At 37.8% G+C, this 21,262-nt stretch overlaps 1 protein-coding gene across 1 annotated transcript in view; it reads right to left on the bottom strand.

The window, feature by feature from the left end:
• The window catches only part of LOC132094854 (E3 ubiquitin-protein ligase ubr3), a 64,485-nt gene that overhangs the window by 22,886 nt on the left and 20,337 nt on the right, over positions 1-21,262 (bottom strand). Inside the window, exons 15-25 of the mRNA XM_059499486.1 lie at positions 19,737-19,789; positions 19,528-19,661; positions 19,176-19,261; positions 18,446-18,587; positions 17,548-17,644; positions 14,626-14,767; positions 14,356-14,460; positions 12,680-12,874; positions 10,540-10,985; positions 8,643-8,731; positions 2,982-3,131 (exon numbers count right to left, since the gene is read on the bottom strand). Coding sequence (XP_059355469.1) covers positions 2,982-3,131; positions 8,643-8,731; positions 10,540-10,985; positions 12,680-12,874; positions 14,356-14,460; positions 14,626-14,767; positions 17,548-17,644; positions 18,446-18,587; positions 19,176-19,261; positions 19,528-19,661; positions 19,737-19,789 — 1,639 coding nt within the window. The remainder of the gene's footprint in view (positions 1-2,981; positions 3,132-8,642; positions 8,732-10,539; positions 10,986-12,679; positions 12,875-14,355; positions 14,461-14,625; positions 14,768-17,547; positions 17,645-18,445; positions 18,588-19,175; positions 19,262-19,527; positions 19,662-19,736; positions 19,790-21,262) is intronic.

Genomic DNA, 21,262 nt, shown 5'->3' with positions numbered 1-21,262 from the left:
TCGTGCTGGATATTTAATGGTGAGAAGAGCAGCAAGCAACACAAGAAAGGGCTTGACTTGTACCAAAGTTTTAGAAATGATTATGTAGCGTGACCCCTCCAGCGAGCTGCAGCTTATTTGAAGTTGGTATTGCATTTTGGTTGATAATACATTATGTTCATAAATTTGATGCGAAGTAGATTTTTTTTACAGGATTTTAAGGTTTTAAACTGGCTTTACCATCAAGAAAAGAGGAGCATTTCACTTATAGGCCATCTGTACTTTTCACCATCAAAAGGAAGCAGGTGCATAAACACACTTCTTTTTTTATTGTTTACTCCATGTAGTTCTGAGAGCATGAGGTGCATATTTTGATTTTTTCAAATACTGTACATCAAGGTAAGTGCACAAAGGTCTCTCTCACACCCTCTCTCTCTCTCTCTCTCTCTCTCTCTCTCTCTATCTCTCTCACACACACACACTCACACACACTATAATTTGCTATTATACTCCATATAACTCCATACAAGCCACAAACTATGCCTTTTTTTGCACAGGCCTATCTAAAGGGTTAATGGTCCCACCTAATGAACAACTGTAAAAAATAACAAATGTTACCTCTTCCCAACAGGAAAAACCACCAACAATCAAGAATCTCACACACACACAAACACTTTAATTTGCTGTTATACTCCATATAACTCCATATACAAGCCAGAAACCAAGCCTTTTTTTGCACAGGCCTATTTAAAGGGTTAATGGTTCCACCTAGTGATCAACTGTAAAAATACATTTTTTTACCTCTTCCCAAAAGTGAAAACCACAAACAATCAAGAATGCATGATTATATGGTGTCATGGCTTTGCAATCAAAAAATGTCGTTATAATGGAAGTCAATGGGGCAAAAACAGCCACCAACAGCTAATTAGGGAGAAAAAATTTAAATCTAATGTTGCACAAAAACTAACAATTAGTAACCAATCTTGTTACTAATCTTTGACATGCCCAAGACTGTGATAAAAGGTTAAAAAAAATCCAGTCCACAATCACTTTTTATATTGAAAATATGTAATTTTGTGTGTTTTTTTTCCCAAATCAGTGACATCATTTATGAACTTGGTAATTAAAAAGTTAAAATTTTGGAATTTTTAAAAAAAAATTGGTAGTTTTGATCAGGACTGAGGTTGATTAATAGATTTATGCAAAAAAAATGGGAAAAAATATTTATCTGATACATTTTTACAGCAGTTTAATTTAGTGGATGTTTTCATCCACGAACATCCCGAAAGGGTAGTGAATTTGCCCACAGTGTACCGTTGAGTTTTTGAAAAATTTCAAAGCATTTTCCCAAAATATGGGTCAAAATAAGATTTGTCACCAAAAATCATTCCATTAGCTCAAACACAGAGAAAGTTGTGGCCAAAATAAAACTCAACTTTACCCCCTAGTGGACGAAAACGTCCCCAACAACCCACAAGGGTTAAAGATGCGCTCCTGGAGGAGATGCTGGCAGTGCCCGAAGAACGGCGTGATATCGGGGATGGAGAAGCTGCAATGAGTGCCGCTGCGGCTGGAGAGGGAGAAGGAGAAAGTGCGCCATCTTCTCCTCCAAAAAAAAAAAAAAAAAGAATCTTGCGGACCTGCTTGGAATGAGAAGAGCACAATCCTCCAATCCGATTCCAAAAAGAATCCGTGCAGACACTGAAGTCACAAGGTATTTGCAGGAGGAAGCACTCGATCTGCACTCTGATCCGCTTGCCTGGTGGCGGGATAATCAGGCTCGATTCCCTCTTCTGTCAAAAGTGGCAAGAAAATATATGTCTATATGCGCTACGAGCACTCCATCATAGCGTGTATTCAGTGCGGCTGGCAACATCGTCACCCCGTTAAGATCCTCGCTGAAACCTGACAAGGTTAACATGTTGGTTTTCCTGTCACGCAACATGAAGACGGAAAAATAAAAGCAGCAGCACGATTCACTTAAACGGCCCAACAGACAAACACTTGTTCACTTTTTGTTTTGTTATTTTGCACTTTAAAAAAGGTTGTTCATGTTTAGCCTATATAGTTAACTATTAATATTTAGCTACAATTTAATATAAATCTTAATTTGTTTATTAGTTTATAATAGAATACTGCTTTATAATTATTAAGAAGAAAGTTTAACTTTAGCCTAATCATTAGTTAATTATTAATATTTACCATTTAGTATAACTGTAACTGTTATTTGTTTATTTGTTAATAAAGAATACTGCGTTGTAATTATTAATTTCAATATTATTCATTTCCATTACAAGCTGCATGCGTTCTTGAGTGTGTGACGCACCCGCCGGGGGATTTTGTGTGTTTGTGTGTGTGTGTGGGGGGGCGGGGGCGGTTAACCGCCAAATCGCGAGTCTATTTGCTTCATCACCGCGGTAAGAAAAAACCCCCAACCGTCACAGCCCTACCATCACGTTCCCTTCGCTAACGGACTTCTGGAAGTGTCCTTAATGAAGGGATTCAGTTGTTCACTTTCGTTTGGAAAGTCTCTACAAATGGCGTCCCCTTCCCGAAGTGCCCTTCAAGGGCGTTTGGAATTTGTACATTGTTTTCTATAAGTGTACACATACCGGCTGAGCCTAGCAATGACTCAAAACAATGCAAAGACATGACACAGTCCTGCGCTTCTTGTCCGGTGTGCGGCCGACTTTAGAGACCACTGCTGAGATAGACACAGATACATTGTTAATAGGGCTGCACGATATTGGGAAAAAATTACATTGCGACATTTTATTTTTCTGCGATATATATTGCGATATGAAATCCAATCTACATTTTTCTTACAGACAAAAATGGGGCGAGCACCATCGTGTCAATTGATTAATGAATAACGGATCAACTACGACAGCCTACATCGCACATCCTGCGATGTGACTATCGTGGATTCTTACAAAGCGATATCGATGCTTAGACGACATATCGTGCAGCCCTAATTGTTAATACTAAAAGGTGCGTGATACCGGATGAGGCCTGCAGCAGTACCACCAGTCCTGTGGGTCTGTCTTCAGTAGACGGGCCGCTCTGACCACAGATCACACAGTCATACAGAACCTCTGAGTCCAGAGCTTCCGCCGAGCCCATGTCCATCACTGCATCTGTATCAGGTGACTCTGTTAAACACAAAATCAAACAACACTGTCAGATAACAAACAAATAGGATTATATAGAGGACATCTGAGACTGGTAGATCACATGATTTCCCTTAAAAAAAAAAAAAGGGGGACTACAGAGCTGCCCACAAATACTCTACAGCATGTGAAGGCACCAAAGGTCTGAAGGCTGTTCCAAAATACAGGCAGCAAAATTAAGCCGCATTTCGAGCAAATTCTGTGCATTCCTCCTCACTAAGTTGAACACTGAAAGAATGAGTTCAGAGAAATGTTGAGTGAAAAGTATTGTATAACCAATCTGTTCAATCAAATCAAGACCACTTACTAGATTTAAAAGCAATGATGAAGATCAAACTGGACCTCTTTCCCTATGATCAATAACATCAATAACATATCATTCATTACCGTGGCATCCCACTGCACCATGGTCTCATCACAGTACCTTTTCTAAGGATTTTACACAAAACCAAAATGGAGAGAAGCCAAGCATGAGAGTGAGAGAAAATGGTTGTAAAATCCAATAAATGCACATGAATTCTGAGTGCAGTAGATTGGCAAAACAATTAGTTATATAATATGGTTCTGAATTATTTTTTGCCCTCTCCTGGTTAAATTAACACAGTTAAATGGAGGTTAATGCGGTCATGCATTAAACGCAGTAACAACGGAGCTAATGTAGTGTGTAAACCCTGTTTTTGTACGGCATGTGCGAAGTGAGCAGAACATTCTGCTGTCTGTGAAGGTCAGGATCTAAACACAGTATCCTAAAACATGTACCTAAAACTTATTGATATCAAACTTATTGATACACGACTGTGTATTTAGATAAAGATAATGACAAAAATATAAAAACTCAAGAGAAGTACAGATATTTACAACAAAAGAGCAAAGTAGTACTACTTTGTTACATTTCACCAGTGAAAAACATTAGGGACGTATTGCATATAGTTACTCACATTTCCATAGCTTTAAAAGTAGCATTCCCGGTCCCAAACACTGCCGATATGCGCTATTCCTGACTGACATATTCATGGGGATTAATTACCTTTTCTAAATTACTCCTAAATGTTAAAGAACATGTTCAATTTCAGAGCAAATAGAGGCTTTGTAAATGTCACCATGTGTTTTGATTGATTTATAGCTTTAGGTGCTCAGACAGAGACAGAAGTGTATGTGGAAATGAAACGTTTGTGCTGGGGAGTTAATGTGACCGTGTTTGCCTGAGGCGGCCTGCCTGGATCTGCTCCCCTCCAACACACCCGTCCCAACTCAACAGTGTGACAACTAGTCCTCATGGGCGGACAATTCATGACATTTATACACAGTAAAAAAAGGTCAAAATCTCAAATATCATGAGGGTGAAACTACTTCTTGTTGATTTCAACCATAATTTCATTCAAATCCATCTACCCGATTTTTTTTCTTTTTATCCAGAAGTACTTGTTCATCAAAAACACACAAGCCATTCACCAAATTTACAGTTCAAACTCCAGCCTTAATCAACACCTCAGTCAAGCTCTCATCATACAGTGAACAAGCTTAATGAAGCAGACCACTAGATTACTGACCACAGAATAATTTGACCACAACATTCTTTTGCATAGACTTGAATACTTTGTTGGCATCAGTGGAAGTGCATTAGCATGGTTTAAATCGTACTTATATGACCGCCATCAGTTCGTAGCAGTGAATGAAGATGTATCCTATCGATCACAAGTGCAGTATGGAGTACCTCAAGGCTCAGTACTAGGGCCGCTACTCTTCACGCTTTATATGTTACCCTTGGGAGATATCATCAGGAAACATGGTGTTAGCTTTCACTGTTATGCTGATGATACTCAGCTCTATATTTCTTCGCAGCCCGATGAAACACACCAATTTGAAAAACTAATGGATTGCATAGTCGATATAAAAAACTGGATGACGAGTAATTTCTTACTGCTAAATTCTGAAAAAACAGAGGTGTTAATTATAGGACCTAAAAACTCTGCTTGTAATAACCTAGAACACTGTCTAAGACTTGATGGTTGCTCTGTCAATTCTTCGTCATCAGTTAGGAACCTAGGTGTGCTACTTGATCGCAATCTTTCCTTAGAAAGCCACGTTTCTAGCATTTGTAAAACTGCATTTTTCCATCTCAAAAATATATCTAAATTACGGCCTATGCTCTCAATGTCAAATGCAGAAATGTTAATCCATGCATTTATGACCTCAAGGTTAGATTATTGTAATGCTTTATTGGGTGGTTGTTCTGCACGCTTAGTAAACAAACTACAGCTAGTCCAAAATGCAGCAGCAAGAGTTCTTACTAGAACCAGGAAGTATGACCATATTTGCCCGGTCCTGTCAACACTGCACTGGCTCCCTATCAAGCATTGCATAGATTTTAAAATATTGCTTATTACTTATAAAGCCCTGAATGGTTTAGCACCTCAGTATTTGAATGAGCTCCTTTTACATTATAATTCTCTACGTCCGCTACGTTCTCAAAACTCAGGCAATTTGATAATACCTAGAATATCAAAATCAACTGCAGGCGGCAGATCCTTTTCCTATTTGGCGCCCAAACTCTGTAATAACCTACCTAACATTGTTCGGGAGGCAGACACACTCTTGCAGTTTAAATCTAGATTAAAGACCCATCTCTTTAACCTGGCATACACATAACATACTAATATGCTTTTATTATCCAAATCCGTTAAATGATTTTTAGGCTGCATTAATTAGGTAAACCGGAACCGGAAACACTTCCCATAACAACCTATGTACTTGCTACATCATTAGAAGAATGGCATCTACGCTAATATTTGTCTGTTTCTCTCTTGTTCCGAGGTCACCGTGGCCACCAGATCCAGTCTGTATCCAGATCAGAGGGTCACTGCAGTCACCCGGATCCAGTACGTATCCAGACCAGATGGTGGATCAGCACCTAGAAAGGACCTCTACATCCCTGAAAGACAGCGGAGACCAGGACAACTAGAGCCCCAGATACAGATCCCCTGTAAAGACCTTGTCTCAGAGGAGCACCAGGACAAGACCACAGGAAACAGATGATTCTTCTGCACAATCTGACTTTGCTGCAGCCTGGAATTGAACTACTGGTTTCGTCTGGTCAGAGGAGAACTGGCCCCCCAACTGAGCCTGGTTTCTCCCAAGGTTTTTTTCTCCATTCTGTCACCGATGGAGTTTCGGTTCCTTGCCACTGTCGCCTCTGGCTTGCTTAGTTGGGGACACTTCATCTACAGCGATATCGTTGACTTGATTGCAAATAAATGCACAGACACTATTTAACTGAACAGAGATGACATAACTGAATCCAATGATGAACTGCCTTTAACTATCATTTTTGCATTATTGACACTGTTTTCCTAATAAATGTTGTTCAGTTGCTTTGACGCAATGTATTTTGTTTAAAGCGCTATATAAATAAAGGTGACATTGACATTGACATAAGCAATAAATAAAGTAATTAAGACGAAGCAATTAAGCAGAAAAAAAACAACTTAACACAGGAGACGTAAACAAAACTAAAATTATAAAAGATTCATTTCAAATCAATGTGTTCCCGGGTGTAGCAAAAGGGAAGCTGAAGCCTATAATAAATGTCAAAATTGTTAATGGGTAATTGTTATTTTCAGCAAGAAACAAGTTGAAAATTATATATTTGAATGTGTTTGTGTTCCCCTGAAAGTAGGTAAACTCGTGAAAACACTGATGGAGAATTTCTTTTCTCACCTAATATTACTTTCCAAAACGAAAGCAAGTCCAGCTTCATGTAGACAACAAAGGTAGTGACTATGTGAGACTATATTTTGGCTCTCAAGTTCTCTTAAATTAGAACTTGTTTTAATTTATGAACCTCATTCCCCTTTTACTGTATTCAGTGTTGACAGTCCTTTCACTGTTAAGAGAAGTCATCGAGTACTGCTCTGAGATTCATTACCATATGCACAGATGCTCGAAATGCTGGCCCAATTTATCTCATTAGAATTCCAGATGAAATATTCCTGTCCAAAGTGACCTTTGATTCAAATCTGGAAAACAAATGGAGCCTGTACATCAGAGCTCAAGAGAATGCTTTATTCTGACAATCACAGGCTTGTGAGATTACATCTATAATACAGACACTGCTCAATGTCAGCATCTGAAGCTAGTATTTCAGTCAAATCTCAACATAAGTTTAGCTTTTGTTGTTGACTTCTGGCGAACAAGACGAAACCTGTTTCTCTAAACAGATCAGATATCATACAGATATCACAAATTTCAGCCACCGAAACAATTGGCAGGAGGTACATTTTTGGTTTTGGAGGGCCAAAATCATTGACTGAAACGGTAACATTTAATTAGTGTTTCTCCAATGGCACAATGACCGTGTCAATGCTATGGCTGGGCTGACAATATTGATTTCTTGTTTCTTAATGAATCTTAAAGAATGCCAAATTTCTGCCTTGACGATATATCGGTTGACCACTATACATTTCTTTAACATATTACAATTGGTACTAAAGTTGACAATCTCAAATAACCCTAGTAGCTACAATCTCGAAAGAGATTCTTGTAAATCATCCCATATACAGTACATGGGGAGGGGGGGGGGGTCATGTGTAAGATATGACATTGACTGTACCAAGATATTCTAGTAAGGCTTATATTAAACCTTCATCACTCATGTCTTAAACATGGTGTCACTGAATTTTCTTCTGATCTCGGAGACCAGCTCACAGTAGTACGGCCCCTGAGAATCACACACACACACACGCAAGGGTGTGCTAAAAAGGACTGAAGGGAGTGTGAAGGGCAGAACGGAGGCAATAAGAGTCACCTTCCTTCAAGAGAGTAAGATTACAGCCCACAGCCTCAGCCTTCAAGGACTTCTGCAGGTTTACCACTTCCTCTAAACTACGTGCAAAACGTTGTAGTAATGGACTTAAGTTCAGAACACTACACAAAAGAGCATATCATTAAAACCAGAAGTGTACACACATTTGTCTAAATCGAGATTTGCTATTCACTTAATGCCCATACATGAAGCTACAATAATATTCATTAATACGTTAAAATGCAGTGCTTTCACTATAAACTATTTTAATTAACCTTTTAATCAGCCTATTAAATTTTAAAATTTTGAAACATTTAAACAGACTAACCGAAACTTAACGGAAATTCTAAATTCCACACATTAAAAAATGTTTCTCAAGATGTCTGCAGTCCGTTATGTTGCTTGGCTATTTTTCAATGCAAGAACAAATCTCATTTAAATGCCCCCCCCCCCCCCCCCCCCACGAGTCGGGTTTTGCACATCCCAGATACATACAGAACAGTCACAGACAGACTCAAAGATGAGGTGAAAACATCGAGATAAAACACGCCGAAGTCTTCAGTTCAGACAAACGTCAGAATGAAAATTTAAATAAACATCAAACTGATCATCTGCTAATTAACCGCTGGAGAGAATCATCAGATGTGTTTAATAAAGGTCAGCAAACAACTTCAACTCGTGTTCAAGCTCACCAACATCCATGGCAGTCTCCATGAAGCTCTTCTGCCTGGAGGCAAACTCCGCCAGCAGCTTCTGCTGTCTCTCTCTGGCCCTTTGACGCCTGCAGATGTCAAAACAGAAATGATTTGCCTCAGTATAACTGTTAATTATGAAATGTTTATTTTCAAAAGCTATGAATGATGGGTTAGAGTCAAATGGTTTTGAAATGTTGACATGTGATGATAACCTGACTACAGTCGGTGACTGTTTGAAGGATGGATTTGGATGGATTTTGAAAATGGTCGATCATTAAGTCCAATGGAAATGCTCATTAGTTAGGGATGGACCAGTTGAAATTCTGGTTGGTATATGGTAATTTCCATTTCTTGTCATTTCACGATTGCATAAATGATACTGACTTTATAAAAGAGTTCATAAACCCAATCTGTTAACCTCAGTATTATTTATGCAATTTTACCTTGCTGTGTAAATGAAGAAATGCCACCTCTGAACAGTCTTTGTAAATATATATTTTAAGGCTATAATATGGCCATAACATTGTCTTCAGAAGCTGCATCTGAAGTTGTATTTAGGTATGTTGAATCAAAACATTTCTTTCTAAAGCTACTTTTTGTTATGGCTTTTCAAAACTTTATTTAGCATATGACTTTTTGGGGGTTTTGAGCCCACGTTGATGTGTGATTAATCATCAGTTAATTGGATTAAAGTCAGCACAAACATGTAATGGTACAAAAATAGGGATGTCCCAATTAGGGTTTTTTTGTGCCCCCATCCAGTCCAAGTCATTGATACTGGCATTGTTACATTTAACAATAAAACCATAAGTGTCAATTTTTTAAAAATTGAGATTTATACGTCATCTGAAATCTGAATAAATCATCTTTCCATTGATGTATGGTTTGTTAGGAGGACAATATTTGGCTGAGATGCAACTATTTGAAAATCTGGAAACTGAGGGAGCAAAAAAATCTAAATATTGAGAAGATCACCTTTAAAGTTGTTCAAAATGAAGTCATTAGCAATGCATATTACTAATCAAAAATTAAGTTTTGATATTTATGGTAAGAAATGTCTAAAAACTCTTCATGGAACATTATCGTCACTTAATATCCTAATGATTTTTGGCATATAAGAAAAGTCTCTAAGACTCCAGAGTCACATTTGCATAACAAGCTGTACCATGACGAAGCTGCATTTTGGCAGAAAGCCACTAAACTTCTTGTATTTTCTTCTAGCCTCGCATATTCTTATATTCCAAAAAAAATAATAATAATAATTCCCTTTATTTGTGACAAAGGATTGGGCTTATAAATGGACCATAGATTTTATGACTCCGGACCCAGACAATCACATTAAATAAAATTTTTCACCCCCTACAGAAAACCATTTACTGTATAGTTGTTTGGTTTGCAGGCAACATGTTTAATTAACTCTGACGCTTTGAGTACGGGTGAAAAAAATATACATATGTGATTCTGGAGCACAAAACCAGTCTTAAGTCGCTGGGGTATATTTGTAGCAATAGCCCAAAATACATTGTATGGGTCAAAAAATATAGATTTTTCTTTTATGCAAAAATCATTAGGATATTATGTAAAGTTCATGTTCCTTGAAGATATTTTCCTGCTGTAAATATATCAAAACTCAATTGTTGATTAGTAATATGCAACTTTAAAGGTGATTTTCCTCAAGGATTAGATTTTTTTTTTTTGCATCCTCAGATTTCAGAATTTCAAATAGTTGTATCTCGGCCAAATAATGTCCTATCCTAACAAACCATACATCAATGGAAAGATTATTTATTTCAACTTTCCGATGATGTATAAATCTCAATTTCGAAAAGTTGACCCTTATGACTGGTTTTGTGGTCCAGGGTCAGAAATGATATTTTTGGGAGCACACACACACCTCTCTTCCTTGTCCATGCTCTTCTTATCTCCAGGACTGTTCTTCTTGGGCGGTATGGGTGGACACACCTTTCCACAGATTTCCTGAAGGCACCTCTTGCTGTGCCGGCTACGGGCAGCAGCTTTGGCCAGGATCCTTTCGATGGCTGTTAACCCATCTCCGTGCGGATGATGGGCTGGATCCACCTCAGCCAGCCAGCTCAGAGACAGAGAGTTCTGCTTGCCAGACAGTTTCTGGTGCAGCTTGACCAGGAGAGACAGCATGCTCTCACCGATCTCCAGGATCTCGGTCACCAGCTGCGGAGGAGAGCCGGGCGGCAGCGAGCGAGAGGACGACGACTTGGGCCGCACCGCCTGACTGGCCTCGTGGTTACTGCGGTTTATGATCTCCTGGAACTTCCTTCTGCGCTCCGCCACTAGACTGAACACCTGAGCTTCACGCAGGTTCTGAGGAGAATTCACAGACAGAGGCATGAAAACCAGTCACTGACAGCTCACCCGCTGAGGAGAAATTTGCTTGGTCATAGTCACTCACAGCAAGGGATACACATGCTATTATTAGTCCGGGTGTTAAATCATTTTAATGCATGGTCTTAGCAAGGGCCTGATAAAAGATATTTAAAAAAGAGTTTATTAATTATTAGTAGTAGTAAAATGCACTAATATTAAATATCAGAATGTGCAGTATAAGTAATAAGGTGAAGGTTATTGAAGGACATTGCTCATTAAAACATTTCTATTTTAAATGTAATTTCTGACCCACGATTGGCAGAACATAATTCTGAAATCAACATAATAAGAGAGAACTCCTTTGCACATACTGAGTACTTACTCTTATGGAAGGTGTCAGTGTGTTTAATTAGTATTCAGGTCTCACTGAAGCGGATGAATATTTAACGATGAGCAGTGAACCGCTGACCGCTGGGCTCAAGACTCATTAGATCACTATACATCACGCATGCAGTTAAAGAAAACTACCTCTCATAACTCATCTCTAGCTAGAACATTTCTGAACACGTCAAACAAACCAAGCAGGAGAAAACTGGAGCAGTTTACAATGCACCCCCCCCCAAAAAAAAAAAAAACCGCACACAATCTCAGAAAAACTAGAAGTACTAGAAGGTACATTATGACCAGTGCTCCATTTCCTGTGCATTTATTTGCAATTGGGTCAATGACATCCTATTAAATTTAGTGATTCTGGACTGTGTGCAATTTCTTTAGATAACCGAAGACTTGAATAAACCTCTTTAAATGACAAACACATTATTAATGTTACATAAAATCTTCACAAGATAACTGAGAATGAAAAATCTCCTTTGCCACCAAAGGAATAAATTATATTTTAAAGTATATTCAAATAGAAATGTTATTTTTTTATTGTAATTCACAGTTTTTTTCCTGTATTTATGATCAAATAAATCAAATAAATAAAATGCAGCCTGGATGAGAATAAAATAATTATTTAGTAAGAAAAAAACAAAAATAAGATATTACTGATCCCAGTCTTTTGAACTGTAGTGTTCTTAGTTACTCGGCAAAACTTCATTCTTTTTTTAAAAAGTAGTGAAGCGGTCATATTTATATTTTAATATTTTAAGCATTTGATCCTCACAACAACTGTAATATCCATTATTAAGATGTCATTATTTGTAATCAAAGTTAAAAAATGTTTAACAAAATCATCCATCAGATATTCACGGTCATGTATTAAAATTGTTCATCATCTGACATTTAATTAAAGGTTTTTTTGTTGTTGTTGCAAACACTACCTCACATTTGTAAAATATTGGCACATCATTTTTAAGCAATATATTTTCTTCACATTTTCAGAATCTCAGACAAGCTTATTTGTCACAGACCCACTAACTTGCGTCAGAATAATTATTGGAAATACTAATGACAAGAAACGAGCTGGTCTATGAATAACAAAACAAGTGCAGTCTTCCTCATTCAAACCATCCCAAACTGAACTCTAAAGATCATTTCACACCACTTTAAAATCATTCCCAAATCCTTCTACCTCTCTCCAATTTCCCGTCAGCCTTCGGGAACTCTGTGAAACGAGAGTGATGTGATGAGCACTAAACAGAGCTCTGTGACAGTCAGACGACGCTCACACCTGAGAGAATGTGTCTCACCTGGCCGAAGCTGCTGCTCTCAGAGCTGGTGCTGGCTGGAGTTTCCCGTTCTCTCTCCCTCTCTCGCTTCCTCTCCACCTCAGGTGCCGTCTCTGGCACTCGGACCCGCACAAAGTTGATCACGTGATGGAGGTTAGACAGCAGACTGGTGCCCGGGAACCAGCTGTCATGGCAGTGCTCCTCAATACAGGGCTCCTACGACAGAACAGGAAAAAACATCTCAGCGAGACGGACAAAACACCAGTCTGGAATCCTTACCTAAAGCTTGGGCTTTCAGCTGCCAGAAATAATCTAGTCAGAAGGTGTTCTGTTCTGGACTAACACTGATTTAACTAGTTAAGTGCTGATAGAGTAAGTACAGTGTGCTGGCTGGCTGGTTGTTCAGTTGAGTGTGTTAGGACACTACTTTGTTTCAAAGGAAATCGAAACCCAATGCAAACAGATTGGAACTTAAAGCTGGCTAATTTGGGGGGGGGGGGGGGATAAAAATAATAATTCCAAGTATGCTGTATTTGTTTTAGCCAACTGTTTGTAAAAGAGGTGGACCGATTAATCGGCACCGATAATCGTCGGCTGGAATTGGCAAAAATCCATGTCAATGTGCATTATTTGGATTTAATAGTCATTGTGCGTACGAATGTAAGTAAGATATTCGTTTCATAATGTAAAGTGCTTCAGTGATTTTAATGGGAGTTTTTGAGAGTGCCTGAACTCTGGCTAGACTGAATGAAAATGTTTTTTGATAATGTAAATGTTCTTTACTCTCTGTAAAATGAAAGTGTTAAAATAAGTATCTTACAATATTTTATTAAAATTTACATTAAATGCAAATTCAGTCGTATTAAAAATATTTTATGGCATGATATGGCACTTAAGTAAAAAGTCAGGTTTTTATGTGTAGTTAATAGATTACACTACATTTCCATATATTGATCAAATAACAATCTATAAAGGTGCAAAACGCGTTTACCTACACATATTTGAGAAACGAGATATTTCCTGATATATTAAGCATGTTTGGAATTGTTTTGAATAAAAAGGGAAAAAAAATATAAAAAAATAAGCCTATATCAGTTATACAGTGCTTTTGTAGAATGACATACTCCCGAAATGTGCCCCCTCAAAAATCATGAATGCATGACGCCCCTGTTTGAAATTATAGATCAACTTTGCTATAAAATAATAACATAATGAGCTGCAGTCTGTATGTCAAAAATGGTCAAAATTATTTGTTTTGATTTGATTGCCAATCAAGTGCAAGGTAAGATGCAAGCAGCTAAATATTTAATCATTAAATGTTTATTAAATTGTCTAGAGATGTTAAAACACTGGCAAGAACATCCAGTAATGCTTTACTCAAATGTTGTGTTTTAAATTTAAAATATAATATTTGTGTGATTGTGTAATTTGTAGATTAATGCCGGTAGCCAAAAGTTATTTGTGATTATTGCCATCATATGTATATCACAAATTATTTGAAAGGGAGCCCTGTAAGCGCCACAGCAAGGCATGTGTTATTTTAAGGATGTGTTCATTGCATGTTCAGGAACCTGAGGTCGTTGTGCCCTTTGAGTTCCAGCACTGTCCAATTTACAAATAAAAGTACTGGCAATACTGAAGTACGTGCTAAACGATTCTGAGACTAGACCAGTCTCTTTTAGGAAAACAAAGCTTACCTCTTCCACTTGATCGTCCTGGACCTGATTATCAAGTCCAAGTTCTATCAGGTAGAGCACCATACACAACACATGTTCAGACATGGTCTGATGATCCATCCAGATCTAAACAACAGAAGCATGGAAAGAATGTTAACAGGGGTGAAGAGACAATTGGAAAACCATGTATTTGCTTCTTCTAGATGGGCAGACATCTGCATTTAAAATGAAAAATCCCCCTCCAACACACACACACACACACACACATTATTATTCCAGGATAAGTTTCACCTTGTAAAGCAGTGTAAAGATGACTATATGTAGGGTTTTGCAGTGCAGAAGGCGCACCAGTCCTTTATAGCAGGGGTGCAGGGGGGTCCTCTCCTTATAGGGCGGCCAGGGGTTCCCCGTTTGAACGCCTGACTGTTTCAAACTACAAAAGTGCTTATTAGACAACAATCATTAAACAATGCAAATGGCTTCAGCATAGCTTCCATACTGATATATGTATTTTTAAGTGTAATCCTGAAACGCAACAAATATTTCACACCAAAATAACAATTCTAGCATTTTTTTTTTTTTACAAAATACAAAAGGAGATATTTAGCAGATTGTCCTAGCTGCTCTTTTCAATCAATGTGATGTAAATGAACTCCAAAATGCCTTCACCGTAAAGGAATTATAAACCTTGTCCACAGCTTGTCTTCTGAAGTCACACAACAGCTTATTTGAGGAAATCACCCATGTTTAAGGCCTTACTCACTGACCTCTTCAGTAGATGTCAAATATTTTGGGACATCAACAGTAACATCAATATTTTACACTCACGCTAACTTTTAAAAACTACTGTGGATGTAAACATCAAGCGAATTTGCTTTTGTCAACTTACAACTAAAAGTCTGCATTCACTTTCCATTATATGGAAAAGGTTGACCAGTACATTCCCAATATGTTTGGGCTTTTGATTCATATTGTGTTTAAGGACGAAGTGTGACACTTTGTAAGTGAATGATTCCAGTAATTCACAAAATTAGAGACTAAGTATCGTTAAAGTATAAACCACGTTACAATGCACAGCTGAGGTTATGGAGGTAAAGCCACAGAGGACATGAACGCAGCTGACACAATTCAAACACACAAAAACTGCAAACAAAACGTGTGCTTGAGAAATATTCAAGCTTTATCAGACCTGAACACAGCTGCCCTGATTTAAAGACATCACTGACTCCATTAGCATCGAAAGGAACGAGGGATACAAAATATTTAGTCCTCTTGACAGGTAATCCATCATCCAGCGGCCGGACACAAGCACAACCGAAACATATTCACAAACTGACAAACCACTTACAGTACATGACATCTTTCTTTCCAACACTTACGCATTTCATGTTGATTTTGCAGACATTGCAAAACGATCATTTAACCAGGCCGCTGAATTCACAGAGAGCTGAATACGCTTTAACATTACAGATGACAACGGAAAATAACTTCTATTTCAGCAGTCATTACTAATGCCATGCATTCTATAGATGGATGTTATTGCCAGGGCTTGACATTACCACATGAATCTTATATAGGCTACAGTAACAGAGCTCCACATTAATGCTTGTGTGGGACAAACTGATTTTTTGAAGGGGCAAGTGAAAGAATTCGACTTGCCCAAACGGACAAATAATCCGATTAAAATTAACATTTCGGCAAGAACGCTTCTGATTTTATTTTATTTGGTTTAAACGGTTACTGATAATGGATAATCAACAGTGAAAAGGTCGCACCAGTTGAGAGGTTTTGTGGAGAAATCAAAACAAATGAACAACTGCACACAGAAAAAACAAACTGTGGTAAAAATGTAACCTAGTTTTTCTATATGTATTAAATAGCCTAGTTAAGCAACACAATGTGACCAAGAGACTCAAGTTTTTGATTTTATGCAAGAGTTCAAATTGAACGAAAATAGTTCAAAACAAAGATCACAGGAAAACTGTGGCGCATCTCTGAGCAACACTGATTCAGTGGTCCGCTCATAAAGCCATTTGTTTCATTCTTGAACGAATCTGCCTGAATCGTTTGAATGAATGACTCAATGACTTACTCATTACGACTTGCTGCCACCTACTGGTGGTTCCCTCTCATTTAAGACACGCTTATCTTTGCATCTTTCCCAACATTCTATATTTGTGCATCTAAAATAAATAAATGAATAAATAAATATAAACACACACACAGCAGGTAAAATAAGTATTGAACATATCACCATTTTTCTCTGTAAATATATTTCTAAAGGTGCTGTTGACATAAAATTTCAACCAGATCTCGGTAACAATCCAAGTAATCCATACATACAAAGAAAACAATACAAATAAGTTCAGAAATTAAGTTAAGTGGAATGACATGGGGGGAAAGTATTATGCGTTTCAGTTTTACGTCGATTTAAATCAAAAATAAATAAAAAAAACTTGTATGGCTAAATATGTAAAATATATCAAATAAAATAACTAAATATGAAATAAGTAAAATAAATAAGAAGAGGACTATTCAATAGAATGAAATAAACTCATGTTCTGGAATCATCTTTTACTGCCATACATATGGAAAATCCTCAGGTGGCTGAGATGAACAGGAAGTGATGTAGTGTGTGTAAAGGCTGTGGTTGGAGAGGGAATCTGTATTTGAGGTGTGATGCATTGATTCTCCGTGACATGACTCTAATTGGGAAAACCCATTTCAGGAGCAAGTCCCTCCACGAACACCTCAGAACAAGAGAAGTAGTGACCCTGAAGATAATTCCCTCCATCCCAGAGCGACCCTCAAACTCAAGGTCAACAGCACACAAAACTCAGCAATTTGCAGCTCCACAGGAGAGTCTTCTCCTCCGTTTGGGTCCAGGATGATCAATGAGCACATCTCAGAGACTGAATGCTCCACAGCAGTTGTTTACCAGCATCACTATATTAAACTATTCCTAGTCTCATTTCCTCCTTCGTGATTGCCAACTATAGTCCTAGTCTCAGGAAAATCTCTGCCCTAATATTTACAAAAATTATAAAACTTCACAGAATACACGTTTGTATCAAGCGTGCCGGATTTGCGTGCATTTATAAGCTATACGTTAAGAAATCTCGATTTGCACAAAAGGAAGTGAAACAGACATACAGTGGATAGTGTTTAAATAATAAAGTGAATGTTAAAATGAGGAGGTCTTCAGAGACTCACAATGCTCCGTATCGATCCATGGCCGACTGCACGTCTCTGCGGTACACTGTGCGTAGAATCACCATTATAGGGTCAAACTCTTTCTCCCAGACCTCCGCTGGAAAACACACACACACACACACACACACACACACACACACGGAATAAACACAGTGTTAGTTAGTTTTGAAACAGCCTCAGTCTGACACCATGTGGAGAGAGCAGAGCAATCAGCTTAAAACCACAATACAGTCATAGTTCTAGATAAAAACATGTTTCGGAAAATGACTTCTGGTTTAAACACTGTATAATTTTTGATTACATTGTTTGAATGAATGGATCAGACATGAAATATCCTGATATGTAGTTGGTGTGTTACCTAAACTCGTGTCATTAGTTACAGTGACCAGACTATGAAAAACATGTCAATAAACACAATTTGTCTAATCAGCATAAAAAATTATTTCTGATCGATCATGTGACATTGAAGACTGGAGTAAATGCAGCTAAAAAAAAAATGTATCTTTAACAATGCACAATTTTTAAATTATACTTTTTAAAAATGTATATTATAGTAAAATGTAAATTAAAAAAATGAATAATATTTCACAATATTAAAATTTATTCTATAATGAATTCGGTTTAAAATACAACCTTGGTGAGCTTAAAAGACTTCTTCAAAATGTTTATTTTTTAAATCTTAATAAAAAATCAATTAGAGCTGAACTTTAAAAGTACAGAAATCTGTTTGGTCACGTTCAGTAACAGGCAACAGAAACAAAGAGCCAACTATTGCTAGAGAGCAGATGCTTCTGTCCTAATGCAGAGAAATGTGTCCAACAACGCAATCATAGAGTCACAGTGCCATCTGCAGGTAATGAGAGGTACACACAACATCTCAAGGCATAAGGTGCGTCACCTTTAGGGCTGTACATGCCCTGCTGCATGGATCCTCCCGGCTCAAACACCGGGGCTTTAAAATCAGCTACAGCAGCCAGCATCTCCTCAAAACTACAGCTGCCCGGCACCACACCGCTCTTAGGGTTGGGGTTCTCCGGGATCTACAGCTGCAGTCAAGGACAAGCATCAAACCCCAACTAATGTCTTCAAAATATTAGAAGAGGTTCAACTCGATTCAATTCAAGTGTATTTGTATAGCGCGCTTCACAATACCAATACAAAAAACGCCAAGTTTCTGCATTATATTTAGCAGTAGGTTATAAGTGGTGACTATGGCAGGAATGTACAGTAAAAATCATGGAGTTAATTACAAATTACACTTAATCAAACAGATGGTGAACCCTTTTAACCACAAAGATTACACAACAAAACTGGACACCATGAAATCAGTCATAAGCGTACATTTTTACAAATTGAGATTTATAATTAATATGAAAGCTGCAGATTTTTTTTTTATAATTTTGCCCCATACAATGCATTTTTGGCTATTGCTACAAACATACCCATGCAACTTAAGACTAGTTTTGTGCTCCAGGGTCACATATGATTTTGTGCTTAATTTTGATAAAGTGATACCTCATGATACAAAACCAAGTACAATCAGATGACAAGATGTACCAACGCTTGCAAAAACACAATCAAAGCAGAACTTCCTGCGAGTACATCGTGTTTTCATGGTGGAAGGATACAAGATCCAGCAGGGAACTGTGGGTACGGTCATTCATACACAGCTGTGACACCATCTCGGCTCTCAAAATCTCATCATCAGACATTCCTGCAATGACACACAAAGAGAGAAAGACAGGAGTTAATATCACAACACACGAGACAAGCTCGTGCCATCACGCTGTATGAAGAGAAAGTCCGCTCGCTTTCGGTTCACACAGAACGTTTCTAGAGCACGCTTACAAAATGCAGATGTGAGTCCCATTATTTTTAACAGCTCTTATTTAATTTAATAATGGTAATCAGTCATATTCCTGAAGCTGTAAGAAGCCTAAGATTCAGGAGTAGCATATTAGAGCTGGAGAAGCTGTGCACCTAAGTGTACTCGGAGACTGCTGAGGATGACCAGGAAGGTCAGCGCTCCCTCCAGCATGGGTCTCTCCTGCTCCGAGTCCAGCACTGCGTTCTGATGCTGAGACGCCATCGTCAGCAAGTCCACCACCTTGAACCTGACGGAAACACATCGCTTTCAGCAGCCATCACTGAGTGTGAACACACAAACCAAGACTGAGACGGAGTCGCACCTCTCAAACACTGAGGAAATGAAGTAATCTGGATCCAGTCGGGACGCACACACCTGAAGACCAAAAACAGACCCAAATAAGTCATGCTACTCTCATTAATGGCAGAGGAATTGTGGGACAAATCTGTATTTGTGTTCATTGTACAATACATTTAAAGAAAACACAAAAGAATAGAGAAGCTAGTGTTAGTTCTTTTTTTCTTTTTTTTTTCTTTTTTTAAGAAAACAAGATGTTAGTAAATGAATCGAGTGTAATTCTAAAAGGGGCATAAGAATAGAATTAGAAAAGAAAGTGCTAGAGTTAGATAAAGATGAAAGATGCGTTTCAGCCGATTCTTGAAGATAATTATATATCTATAAAGAATGCATTAAAGGTCCCACACGGTACACTTTACTGGAGTTTTATTTTAGGTTTTGATGTCCTGAAGAATATATATTTGTGGTATATTTACCAAAAACCATCTCATTATATTTTCGCAGCTCCTTTCTCAGGAGGTCTGCTAAGAACAGGTTGATTTTAGCCGATCTAATTAATATTCATGAGTCTCTCTTCTGATTGGCCTGTTGTTTTCTTAGTGACGCATGGCCAGGCCATTCACAGGTAACTAAGGTCAGCTGAGGCAGCAAAACAAAAGGGTAACTGCTTAAAAAATTAGCTTAAAATATCATCTTGATGTGATGTTGGGTGCCAGAATCGATGTAATACAGCCTCAAAATAGAAATTTGATGCATATCTGCTGCCATGGTTAAATGTGATAAAACGAGCGGACTCTGTTGTCTGGGGGTTTGTCAGAAGGAGAGAGGGACGGTGGGCGTTTATCGTGAAAAAAGCCAGGAAATTTCAACTTTGACACTAAGGGACCTTTAACCCTCAATGAATGATGTTATTATTCAGATCAAACGGTCTACTGAAGAAAATGTGCTGCCGTCTACGGTGTGCCTCGGAAACAACGTTTACCTCAAGGGAAAATTAACCAAGAAAGGTTTTAGGGAAAAAAGAAGGAATATTCCTCACATTATCAAGCCATGGAAAATGGAAATGGAAATCTGAGAAACAATCATGTTGTCTATAAAAAAATATATATATATATATATATATACACATTTATTGTTTATATTTATTGTAAATATTTATGTTTTGATGCTGTAAGTGACAATGACCTTTGCCTATTTTTTTTTTTTTTATAAAACCAAACAAAACCAAAGGCGGCAAAAGGGCTTTGACTTATGAACAAAGTGGTACAAATAATAAATAATTAGGGCTGCCAATTGATTACATCAAAATAATTGGATGATGTGCCAAATAATCAACATAAAATCAATATAAAAATGTTCCTGTAGCTCAATTCAAGGTTGTGGGTTCGATTCCCCGGGAACACATAATAGGTAAAAATTAATAGCCTGAATGCAGTGAAAGTCGCTTTGGATAAAAGGGTCTGCTAAATGCATAAATTTGATTTAAATTTAATTTTAAAATCAATAATTTTGACCCCTGGATGAACAGTTATTTCAGCACAGAAGTGTGAG

The sequence above is a fragment of the Carassius carassius genome, chromosome 19 (genome assembly GCF_963082965.1).
Source record: "Carassius carassius chromosome 19, fCarCar2.1, whole genome shotgun sequence".
Taxonomy (NCBI): Eukaryota; Metazoa; Chordata; class Actinopteri; order Cypriniformes; family Cyprinidae; genus Carassius; species Carassius carassius.
This window is presented reverse-complemented; position numbering and strand designations above follow the sequence as displayed.